The sequence below is a fragment of the Dipodomys spectabilis genome, unplaced genomic scaffold (genome assembly GCF_019054845.1).
Source record: "Dipodomys spectabilis isolate Male_0828 unplaced genomic scaffold, ASM1905484v1 ptg000087l, whole genome shotgun sequence".
Taxonomy (NCBI): domain Eukaryota; kingdom Metazoa; phylum Chordata; class Mammalia; order Rodentia; family Heteromyidae; genus Dipodomys; species Dipodomys spectabilis.
The window spans coordinates 389,724-402,546 of NW_024870764.1; the positions used below are offsets into that span (position 1 = coordinate 389,724).

The following is a 12,823-nucleotide window of genomic DNA, read 5'->3' on the forward strand; positions in this document are numbered from 1 at the left end:
GCTGCCAAGTATCTTATGCTACTTCCTATAAATGAAGGCATAAAATCTGTACTATGCAGTCTAAAATACACAGAGTGCAGCTAGCACTTTCCTGAACCTAAAGTTCACTCTTTCCTCAGCCTTCATTCTCTAAATTGGGTAAGTAAATACAGTCAAGCCAATTTAGGCTCAAAATAGCAAACAAGGTGCTGGGAAGGTGGTTCAGTGGTAGAGTGCTTGCCTTGCATGCATGAGGCCCTGGGTTTGATTCCTCAGCACCACATAAACAGAAAAAGCCCAAGTGGTAGAGCGCTGGCCTTGAGCTTAAGAGCTCAGGGACAGCACCCAGGCCTAGAGTTCAAGCCCTACGACTGACAAAAGTGAACAAAAAACTAAAGCTGGGTGTGGGTGGCTCATATCTTAGTGATACTCTTATCTCTAATTAATCACAGAAAAAGCTGGAAGTAGCACTGTGCCTCAAGTGGTAGAGCAATAGACTTGAGCAAAAGAAGCTCAAGGACAGCACCCAGACCGTGTTTAAGCCTCAGGACCAGAAAAAAAAGATAGGAAAATAGAAAACAACAAAAATCATATACATGAGGCCTTGCCAATCCCTGAATGTGCTAATCAAAATTTCAAAGGAGCCCCAATGTCTCCAGACTATAGTAAAATCAGAAGATAGGCAAAACCTAGGAGGTCCTTTTTAAACTGGAAGTAGGACCTTTTATTTTTATGCAGACTATGATCTACACACTAGTCAGCACCAGTCTCCTTACCCTCTCCAAGTCCTGCCGCAGGTGCATAAACATTCTCATGCGAGTGTGAATATTTTCTTCTTTTGGCTGTACCAGGATGTTTTCTTCTTCCAACTTGGGAGGAAATAATGGTTTGTTGAAGTTGCTTTTGCGTTTGAGTTTCCAGTAGTTATAGATAAAGTCCACAGTTTCCATGGGTAGCTCTAGTTCTGCAGCCACGTCTTCTGCTTTCACGAAGGAATAGAACTCTTCTTCTAGTTCACGAAGCTTCTGTGCCCTCACGTTATTTTTCTCATTCTTGGTCTGGCTTGGTTCGGCAGCTCTGTGGTTGTGGGGCTCAACCTCCCCAAGTGACTGCCTGTTTTGGCTGTGCTTGAGACAGAATGACTTGAACTTTACTTCGTCGCTATCATCTAGGACGGTCTTCATCTCTAGGTTGTGCTCAAAGGCACAGGTGACATGAAAAGCTGTGGTGCAGCTTCTTACAGAGCACTGCAGAAGAAAGGATGGTTAAAGGCAACAGACTTGGCGGGGGGGGGCAGGGAGAGCCCTATGTCAAGCATATACTGAACTTGTATGAAGCCAAGGAAAAACAAGGACAAGGTATGACTATGAAAATGATTTACCAGTAACGTAGGAAACCTATTCTTACAGAAAGCAACAAAATACAGAGGCAAAAAATGTATTCAATTCCCATTTTAAGGTTTCAGCTCAAGCATTTAAACCTTGAATTTTGAGGTTTGCTGGGAAGCCTTCCTTAATTCCTAATAAGGTTACATGATTTCTTTTCTGGGCCTCTCACATCACTTTGCATATGATCTTTTATTTTTCCTTTTGGTCAGTCTTGGGTCTGGAAATTTGGGCCTGGGCACTGTCCCTCAGCTCTTCAGCTCAAGGCTAGCGCTCTACCACTTGAGCCACAGTGCCATATCCGGCTTTTTCTGTTTATGTGACACTGAGGAATCTAACCCAGGCCCTCATGCATGTGAGGCAAGCATTCTACCCTGCATATGATCTTATATTGCTACTTTTTGCATTGTACTTATAATGTAACTGTCAAGTCCTTGGCCATAGGTCTTAAAGACAGAAGTGGTGCCATTCATTTTGGCATTGCTATCAACTATGGAATAAACAGTAGCTCAGAAAATGCTTCAAAAATGAAAAACAAAATCAGTATTATTTCCAGGACAACCATGGTTCTACAATGGTTGCATCGACTGCAATAACTAAGTAACCTAACTTTTGTTCTTGTACTTATTGCCTGTTTAGCCTGAGACTGTGATCTATGCCCATATGCATCTGAAATTATAGGACATGTTGAGACAGGGTCTTGACTTTTTTTTGCCCAGACTAAGTTTGAACTGGGATCTTCCTAACCTCTGCCTCCTAAGTAGCTAGATTACAGGTGTAAACCACTGTGCCTGGCTTGAAATTGCTCATGTAGGGCTGGAGACATGGCTTAGCAATAGAGTGCCTTGCAAGAGCAAAGGCTGGATTTCAAATTCTAGTATCAGCATTTCAACCATTTTGAACAGCACAGATATAAAACACTTCCATCTGAAAGTATGGTGATATATGCCCATGTTTCCCTGGAGGTGTGAGGAAAGCAGGGAGACCAAGAGAAGAGTGGCTGCAAGGGGTCCTGTAGGCTGGGTGTAGGCGATGGTTTGCCTGCCTGTTTGTCTCTGTGTATGAGTTCCAAAGAAAGTGTGGAATTTGTTCCTCCTCATCCTCTTCTAAGACTGTTTTTAAACACTTGACTATGGGAGAAAATCTTTTTTTTTTTTTTGTCGGTCGTGGGGCTTGAACTCTGGGCCTGGGCGCTGTACCTCAGCTCCTCAGCTCAAGGCAAGCGCTCTACCACTTGAGCCACAGCGCCACTTCCGGTTTTCTGTGGGAGAAAATCTTGTATGAAATCCCCCCCCCCTTTCCTTTTCTCCCAAGCACAAAGCTTTGTGTTCACAGGAGACACTGCCTGTTTAGAAGAGCAGCGCAGCTGGGTTAGCCTGGGGCTTCTCTGGAGCACACACATTTCCAATGCACATGTGAGTTCCCATTCCCTAGCAGAGCTGAGGGAAGTCCGTGCTGGGGGCCCATCATACAGGGCATAGGACAGCTTTTGTCTGAGGGCCCTTGTGAACCCAGATTGCTGCTTTAGGTGCCAGTTTCCTAGGACACTGCCACTCTGGAGTACACATGTACCCAGCTATTCTTCCTGTTTATGGCCTCAAATCAGCTCATCTTCAGCTGTCCTGGCATCCCCAACTGCTGCCCATACATCCCAGGTGCCCTTCCTGTTTCCCAACACAGGTTTTCTGCCTTGATTTAGCAGAAGCTTCATCAACCACTATCAGTCCCAGTCCTGTCAGTCATCCTGTTTGTGGGCTAAAAGTATCAGGCACTTTGGTTGCCTTTCCTTTCTGTGTATATCCTTAAAGAGAGGTAAGCTTCTTGCAGAAGGCCAAAGCAAGTACAAGTCTGGTCCATGGCTTCACCAGGGCCCCAGGAATCTATTAGTGCCACTCATTCTCCCTCCCTGAATTGGTGTGGCTTCTTAGAACTGCCTAGAGTTCAGGACCACCAGTATCTAACACCCTAAAGGTGAGGCCAGCAATCAGCCTTAGGTGATCTAAATGATTTGGGCTTCAGCCCAGTTGAGGAAGACCATAATTTTGGGAAGACCTGTCTATGTGCATAAAATGAGGGGTGTGTGTATGTCTGCATGTGTGTTTGTTTGGTTGTGTATGCATGTATACATTCCTTTTTCTTTTGCCATGGGGATGAGTTTGGGGCATTTTTCTAGAATAGCCTTCTCTGCCTATAGTAAGGACTGGCTGTAACTCTAAGCCCATTACTAGCACTTGTAGCCTAGAGATAACCTCAAACTGGTAGCCCAAGGGTGACCAGAGCGGAAGGTGGGCATGAGGGTAAAAACCTCCAAGAGTCCTGAGAAGAGAGGATAGAAGGGTTTCCAGGGCGCAGAAGTATGAGCTGTCCTCCCCCAAGCCTTGCTGATTGTGGTGGCCTCAGTGGATGAATGTGGGAGCTCTGGCTTCCCCTTCTACCTAGACTAGGTGTCTGGTGGTCCTCACAGTGCCTAGGAAAAGATGAAGATGAGAAGGATTTCCTTACTGAATTTGTGTTTATATGATTTGTATTTTTATGATTAAATTAACACAAAGTATGGTTGTGGACATTTTGATATATTAATATTCTCTCATTCATTCAGACACTGGCTACTGAACCCAGGGTCTCAATCATGCTAAGACAAAAGCTCAAAATGCACCTCATTATGTATTTTAGTGGTGATTTTGAGCATACTTACAGTTGTGTAGCCATCATTACTACCTAATTCCAGAACATTTTCATCATTCCACACGTTCATTTGCAGTCATTCTTTTTTTCTTCTTCAAGCTGCTAATCAACTTTTTCTTTCTTTACATAGTAGCAATTATTGAACATTTCATATATGTGAAGTCATATAAAATATGTGTGTGACCTGTTGCATATAACATTTTTATGGTTTATCCTTGTTGTAGCGTGTATTAGAAATTCAATGCTGTTTATGGCCAAAAACACCTATTCCACTGTATTTATATATTCATTAATTGATGTGTACCAGGATATTTTTCACTTTTAGAGCTTTTATGAAATAATGCTGTTGGGCTGAGAAGGCTGCTCAGTGGTAGAGTGCTTGCCTCACATGCATGAGGCCCTGGGTTCAATTCCTCAGCACCACATAAGCAGAAAAAGCCAGAAGTGGCACTGTGGCTCAAGTGGTAGAGCACTAACCTTGAGCTGAAGAGCTGAGGGACAGTGCCCAGGCCCAGAGTTCAGGCCCTACGACCGACCATAAACCCCCCAAAACCAAACAAACAAAAAAGAAATATTGCTATGAAAACTTGTTCAGAAATTTTGTATGGACGTTTTCATTTATCCTGGGAGGTAACCTCTCAGCCCAAGTTTACTAGAGGCCTTGGGCCAAATCAGATGGCCTATGTTAGCAATGGAATTTATGCTGCAGCCATTGGGCCTTGCAGTATAAGCCTGGCCTCTGGAGGGACCTGAGACAAAGGTCAGCCACAATGATGGCTAGCTGTTTCTATGTGGCCAGCCCTCAATATCATCTTGACACTAAAGCTTAGTGAATTTTTCTGCTTGCCAATATTCTGATGTTATCCGAACACCTATTTTCTTTTACACTTATCTGATTCACAATAGCTCTTGTTCAATCCACCTTTGTCATTCATGCAGATTCCAGCCAGTTCTTACCATTCCAACCCTACTATTGAGGGATAAGCAACCATTTTCTCATGCATTGCTATATATAAGAGGCTCCTAATTGCTTTTCTGGTTTCAAAACTTCTGTCTTCATAGTTTATTTTGAGTCAACAGTCAAAGTGGTTTTTTCTCTCTATGTGTGTGTGAGTGATGGGGCTTGAACTCTGGGCCTGGGCACTGTCCCTGAGCTATTTTGTTTAAGACTACTGCTTTACCATTTGACCCACAGTTCTACTTCCAGCCTTTTGTGGTTAACTGGAGATGAAAGTCTCACAGTCTTTCCTATCTGCTCTAGCTTTGAACGTCAATCCTCAGTAACTTGGATTATAGACATAAACACTGGCTTTGTTTTTAAGACAAATTCTCACTTACCTATATCTCAGATTGTCACTCACTAGGTAGGCTAGGCTGAACTCAGAGTCTCTATCCTTCTGATATAGCCTGAGTGCTAGGACTACAGATATGCACTACAATATCTGCGTTCAGATTTGTTTTTAACCTGTTAAAATATGCAATTTTTATTTTATTTATTTATTTTTTGGGTCCGGTCGTGGGGCTTGAACTCTGGGCCTGGGCGCTGTCCCTCAGCTCTTCAACTCAAGGCTAGCGCTCTACCACTTGAGCCACAGCGCCACTTCCGGCTTTTTTCTTATGTGGTGCTGAGGAATCGAACCCAGGGCCTCGAGCATGCAAGGCAGGTGCTCTACCACTGAGCCACCTTCCCAGCCAAAATATGCAATTTTTAAAACTTATGTAATAGAGTACAGTGATAATCCTATATAATATCATCCAGTTTCAATGATTATTGGTACATGGCTGATCTTGTTTTATATTTACTCCTCCTAATTGTTTCCGAAACATAATCATTTCATCCATCTGTACAAAACTTGCCAAGGGCTCCTTCTTTTTTTTCAGGGGGGGGGGGGGACTGAACTCTGGTCTTAGGCGCTGTCCCTCAGTTCTTCAACTCAAGGCTAGCACTCTACCACTTAAGCCACAGTGCCACTTCTGGCTTTTTTTGCTTATGTGGTACTGACAAATTGAACCCAGGGCCTCATGCATGCAAGGCAAGCACTCTACCACTGAGCCACCTTCCGAGCCCAAAGGGCTCCTTCTTAAGCTCTTTAAAAAACCCCAAAGATCTTATAAGGGTACTGAAAGATCTTATCCGGAGATTCAAAAAGCAAATGAAGCTGGTCACCCAGTTTTTTTTTTTTTTTTTTTTGTCTGTTGTGGGGCTTGAACTCTGGGTCTGGGTGCTGTCCCTGAGCTCTTCAGCTCAAGGCTAGCACTGTAGCACTTGAGCCACAGTGCCACTTGCAGTTTTCTGGTGCTTTTATTGGAGCTAAGAGTCTGACAGACTTTTTTGCCCAGGCTGGCTTTGAACCATGATTCTCAGATCTCAGCCTCCTGAGCAGTTAGGATTATAGGCGTGAGCCACCAGCACCCAGCTAGTCACCCACTTTTATGTTGTCTATGAGCTAAGAAGTTTTTACATTTTTTATGGTGCTGTGATTGAAACTGGGTCCTTGTGCATGCTAGGCAAACACTCTACTACTAATAAGCTATATCTGCAGTTAAGTTTTTACATAAAAAAATTCCACACAGAAATGGAGGGACAAAGGGCGAACAAATGCAACAGTGGTACTCACTAGACACTGTGTTGAAAATGAACTATATAAATTGTAGGTAGGGATGAGAGGGAAAAACTCAGAGTGAGGGAAGCGGTGACACTGTAAAAAAAGAAAAGTACTCATTGATTGACTTATGTAAGTGAAAACCCTCTGTACATTACCTTTATAATAACAACAAAACAATTTAAAAATTTCCCAAAAGTTGAAGACGTGGTTCAGTTGGTAGAGCACCAGTAAAGCATGAGGTACTGAGTTTGAGTCCTGGTCTCACAACAAAAAAAAAGGAAAAGAAAAAAATTCTAAACATTTTTTTTTAACATTTTTAAATAGTGGAGAAAAAAAATCAAAAGACTATTTTGTAACAAGTTTTGTTGAAATAGAGCCAGTCAGAATATAGTAATGCTCCTGTGTTTTAAGTATCATATGTGGCTGCCTTTGTACTGAAAATGTAGTGCCAAGTAGTTGTGACAGAGACTATACAACTCATAAAGCCTAACATATTTGCTATGTGGTCACATATAAGTCTGCTAAGTCCCTTTCCTTAACCAATAAGCCACTCTCCATGTAATATCTTTGACTCTCTCTTTCCACATATTACAACCTGATTTTGCTGGCACTCATATCTCATAGTCTTTTAAATGACCATTCCTCCATCTGTCTGGAACACTTCTACTGTCTGGATCATTTGTACTGCTTTTCCTCTTGCTTTCCAATCTTTGCTCAAATGCCACCTACCTCAAGATACTCTACCCTTACCACCTTGACTTAAACTTATAACTGAGCTCCACATTTTTATTTTTCATGGCATATAGCCATCTTGTAATGTGCTTTTTAATGTTTATTGCTTGTAACCTATTATCTTGGATAAATGAAATTCCACATACTCAGAAGTTTGGACTGGGAAGATAGGTCAGTGGTAGGGTACTTGTCTAGCAGGTATGAAGTCCTGGGTTTTACCTACTGGCATTGCAAAGAAAAAAAGGAAAAAAGAAAAATAAAGCCCGTCGTGGTGACTGACTCATACTTGCAATCCTATCTACTCATGAGACAGTGATCAGGAGGACTATAGTTCAAGGTCAGTCTAGGTAAAAGTCAGTGAGACGATAAGCAAGCCAGCTACCTGGGAAGCATAGGGAGAAAGATCACTGGCTGAGACTGGCTCCAGGCCAGTGAGACCCTATCTGAAAAATAACCTAAAGCAAAAAGAGCTGGAAGCTTAAGTGCTGGAGTTCAATCTTAGTACTGCTAAAAAATACCTACGTTTTCTTACTACAGTTAGGTTACTAATTAGTAACTGGTATAGAAATGTGTTTTTTTGTGTGCTAGTCCTGGGGCTTGAACTCAGGGCCTGAGTGCTGTTCCTAAGCTTTTGTGCTCAAGGCTAGCCTTTTGTAGTTGATCTACAGCTCTACTTTTGGCTTTTTACTGGTTAATGGGAGATGTCATGGAGCCAGGAGGCTGAGATCTGAGGATTGCAGTTTAAAGCCAGCCCAGGAAATCATGTTTTAAAACAGCAAAAATAATGGGAAACACAGATACCACAGTAAGGACAATAATACAATGTCTGAAATAAAATGATTAATAATGATTATGGAAATGTGGAAAATATTTTACTTTTTAGAGGGGGAAATGCACATCACAAACTAATCTACAGTGCAATAAAATGAACATGTATGTACTCAACACTATTTGAACACATATATGGGGCAGTTACTCTATTTCATGCCAGGACAAAGTCACAGACTCCTGGCTTTCACGGGGATCACATACAGGGTCCAATAAGGAGAGAATGTACACAGAAACAGGAAATGTGTCATTGTAGAGTGTAGAGAAACAGCTTCCCTTATATATTACAGTACTATAATTAAACAAAGTTAGCCAAATAAAAGTTTCTAAAGAACAAAGGAAGCATTCAGTTTTGTCAGATGAGTCTAGAACATGACATGACAGTAAGGAAGCTCACACAAAACACCTAGAAAGACTGTCCTAAACTTTGCCATTTTATAGCCCCTTTTCTATAAAGAAAGTTAGAAGGCAAATCTAACTCCAACCACCTGTAGCTCACATACAGGAGTCCTAAGGAGTAGAAGCTTAGTTTTTCCTTCCCTCTTGCTAGCAGAGTCACTAAAATTACATTTGGACTAGAAACTAAAATGACATTATGAAAAACAAAAGTACAAAGTCAATTTTTGTGTCTTTTCTGGAGGCAACTACCCTTTCCATCTTATTCTTGTAGCTAGGATTACAGGCGTGAGCCACCGGCGTCTGGCTCTAAGCTGCTTTTTGTTCAAAACTAGTGCTCTACCACTTGAGCCATAGCACTACAGCTTTTTTGAAGTTTATTGGAGATAAGTGTCATGGACTTTCCTTCCTGGGCCTGGTTTTGAACTGTGATCCTCTGATGTCAGCCTCCTGAGTAGTTAGGATTATAGGTGTGAGTCATTGTGGCCTGGCTTTCCATCTTATTCTTGTTACCTTCAAACTGCTGCTTCTAGGTGCCACCACAACCACTGTTTCTCCTTCATTTGAATTTCTATACCTCAGATGTCCCAGAAAGCTTTACTTACATTACCATATGTAACAAATGTGCTTATGATAATGACTTGCAAAAGTAACCACCAGATTTTATCCATTCAAGTGCATCTTTTTTCCCTAACAAAAATGGTTACTCAGCCCAATAACAGAACCATCTATAAAATCATCCAAGTCATCTTGGATCTCAAGTGCATTTACAGTTAATAGGTAAGTAACACAGTATCATAGACTGCGTATTTTAGAGTTCTATCTAGCTTATTTCAATCCCAAATACTATCATAGCCTGGTGTCAAGATTTCTGGTAACTCATCAGTAAAAGACAAAGATTAACTAAGACTACAAATACTTCTTGAAGACAGTCTGGCTTCAAATTCCTAGACTAAAGTGATCTTCCCATCTCAACTGCTTGAATAGCTGGGCCTTCAGGTAGTCGGCTACAGGAGTACACTACTGTGCCTAGCAAACACTACGAATAGAAAGAGTAACCAGAATGGGTCTAGAGGCAACATTAAAAAAGTGATTTCCAAAAGTAGTTAGCATAACATTAGCACTGTAGGTGTGAGTGGGAAACCTCCTGAGTAATTTCTTGGTTCATGAAACACTTGTACTGGGAGAGTAAGTAGGGCCAATCTGGTTTTTGTTCACCCTACCACTTTTCATGGAGACTTACCTGAATACAAGCTCCTGTCTTCAACTTGCACAGGGTGCAAACTAAGGCCCATCGGCTAGGTGGTATGTGGGATATCTTTATGATTGGTTCCATCCTTTCAGGACAAGCAATGCTGACCTACAAATAAAATACCACCATAAGACAAAAGAATTAAGCCTGATATCAGTGGCTCACTCCTGTAATCCCAGCTATTAAAGAGAATGAGAGCTGAGGACTGTTGTTTGAAGCCAGCCTGGGCAGGAAAGTCCATGAAACTCACTCATCTCTAAGAAACTAATCAGAAAGGCCCAGAAGTGGTGCTATGGCTCAAGTGATAGAGCTAGCCTTGAGCAGAAGCTCAGGGACAGCGCCTAGGCCCTGAGTTCAAGCCCCAGGACCCGCAAAAAACAAACTAACAAAAAACAAAAAGAACTAAGGCATCGCAGAAGTACCTTTCATAAGCCAGAAATGATGTATAAGAAGCTCAGAACATCGCAACAGTGAGTGAGCTAAGTCCCATTTTGCAAGGTTAGTATGGAACCAAGAATAAATAAAACATTATCTCTAACTACTTCTCAGCCTTTCAATCATGTCCACAAATGCAAATGACTCACATTTTGGATGAAAGGGTAAAAATGTAGACTGAGCAATGTTATCAATGAATCAAAAACATTCATGTTTACTTAGGAACCAGAGAAGGCTAAGGAAAAGAATTCAAATTCACAAATCCTATAACATCTGTCATGTGTTAGAGATGATGCCACATTTCTTGCTGATTCATTTAATAGCAAAGGATAAAAACTGGCAGGGATATGTCTTTATATTTGATTTATAAAACCCAATATTACTGGAAAGCAGCAGATTTTTTTTTGTTGGTCGTGAGGCTTGAAATCTGGGCCTAGGTGCTGTCCCTCAGCTCTTTAGCTCAAGGCTAGCACTCTACCAATTGAGCCACAACACCACTTCCAGTTTTCTGAGTGGTTTATTGGAGAGAAGAGTCTCTTGGACTTTCCTACCCAGGCTTGCTTTAAACCGATTCTCAGATCTCAGCCTCCTGAGTAGCTAGGATTTACAGGTGTAAGCCACCAGCGCCCAGAAACAGCAGAAATTTTATGTAAGGAAGAATTTATAAGATGTAAGTAGAAATAAAGACAACATATCAAAGCCAAATCTTTCAATCCACTAACTACTATTGGTTGACTCTACACCTCAGCCAAAGTAGCTTCAAAGTGAAATTGGTTTTTAGGATAGTGATAAAAAGCAAGGGATACTTAAAAGAAAGAGATGGACAAACTTTTTTTTTTGGGTCTGGTCATGGGACCTGAACTCTGGGCCTGGGCGCTGTTTCTCAGCTCTTCAGCTCAAGGCTAGTGCTGTACCACTTGAACCACAGTGCCACTTCTGGCTTTTTTTTTTTGCTGCTTATATGGTGTTGAGGAATCGAACCCAGGGCCTCAGGCATGCAAGGCAAGTGCTCTACCAGTGAGCCACCTTCCCAGCCCTGGACAAACTCTTTTCTGTATGAAAAATAGAGTTCATATAATTTTACAAATATAGGTATGACTAAGAGAGAAACAAGTTAAAAAAGTGAATAACTGTCAAAGATGGCCAAACTAGCACAAGTTCTAACCTAGAATAGTCCAAAAGGTACTGGAAAGTAGGAACTAGGAAACATAAGAAAATGCTTCTATTTGAGAAAATTTGCTGTATTAAAATTTTTTGTAGGTCACAGGGCTTGAATTGAATTTAGGGCCTGAGCACTGTCTCTGAGCTTTCTTTCTTTTTTTTTTTGTCGGTTGTGGGGCTTGAACTCTGGGCTTGGGCACTGTCCTTGTGCTTTCAGCTCAAGGTGAGCGCTCTACTCTCTGAGCTTTCTTGCTCAAGGTGTTTGGTTTTCAGGCGTTAATTGGAAATCAAGTCTCATGGACTTTCCTGCCTGGGCTGGCTTTGAACTGCTATCCTCAGATCTCAGCCTCCTAAGTAGCTAAGATTATAGGCATGAGCCACTGGTGCCCGGTTTGTATTTAAGTTTTAAAAAATAATTAATTTATTTTATTGTTATTATAAAGGCAATACACAGAGGGATTACAATTACATGAGTACATTTCTTTTCTTATAGTGTCTTATGAGCCCTCATTATCTCCCAGTCCCTCTTTCCTGTCTCTACCCACCAGTTGTGTAATTCACTTTCTTCCATGTCCACTGAGCTCCACTGATGCATTTTTTTTCACCCTTTTCCCCTCGAGTTCTCCCTCTCACCCCCCTGAAGATAAACACTTGATTATACCATACATAAAGAAGATGGAACCATCAAAAATTAAAATAAAAAAAGAGAGATCTCTTGTTTCTGTATCTTGGAGTTTCTTATTCTCTAATTTTATTTTATTTATTTATTTTTGGGGTCCAGTCGTGGGGCCTGAACTCTGGGCCTGGGCACTGTCCCTCAGCTCTTCAGCTCAAGGCTAGCACTCTACCACTTGAGCCACAGCACCACTTCCAGCTTTTTTCTTTTTGCTGAGGAATTGAACCTAGGGCCTCATGCATGCAAGGCAAGCGCTCTACCACTGAGCCACCTTCCCAGCCCCTCTCTAATTTTATAAATATAAAGAGACATGTAGACATCTTGCCTTTTTCTCTCCTCAGAATATGCTCTTTTAGTTTGTGTGGAAGTATCTACAATCCTGTATAACAGCATATCCCAGTGTCTTCTAGATTTATTTCCCACATATCAGAAAGAACATGCATGGTTTTTTGTCTCTGAGCTAGGCTTACCTAACAAAATTATTTGATCTAGTTCCAACCATTTCCATGCAGATGACATTTTATTCTTTCAAATGGCTGTGTAAAATTCCATTGTGTACAGGTACCTCATTTTTTGGATAAACACATCTATTGTGGGGCGTATGGGCTGTTTGTATATCTTAGCTATTGTTAATAGTGTGTCAATGAATGTGGATGTACAGGCGTCCTTAGTATATCCTGGTTCATGA

The 12,823-nt window shown here is 41.5% G+C and overlaps 1 protein-coding gene across 1 annotated transcript in view; it reads right to left on the reverse strand.

Annotated features, from left to right (window-relative positions):
* The window catches only part of Jade3 (jade family PHD finger 3), a 106,771-nt gene that overhangs the window by 7,311 nt on the left and 86,637 nt on the right, over positions 1 to 12,823 (reverse strand). The window contains exons 9-10 of the mRNA XM_042684484.1: positions 9,855 to 9,971; positions 756 to 1,226 (exon numbers count right to left, since the gene is read on the reverse strand). Coding sequence (XP_042540418.1) covers positions 756 to 1,226; positions 9,855 to 9,971 — 588 coding nt within the window. The remainder of the gene's footprint in view (positions 1 to 755; positions 1,227 to 9,854; positions 9,972 to 12,823) is intronic.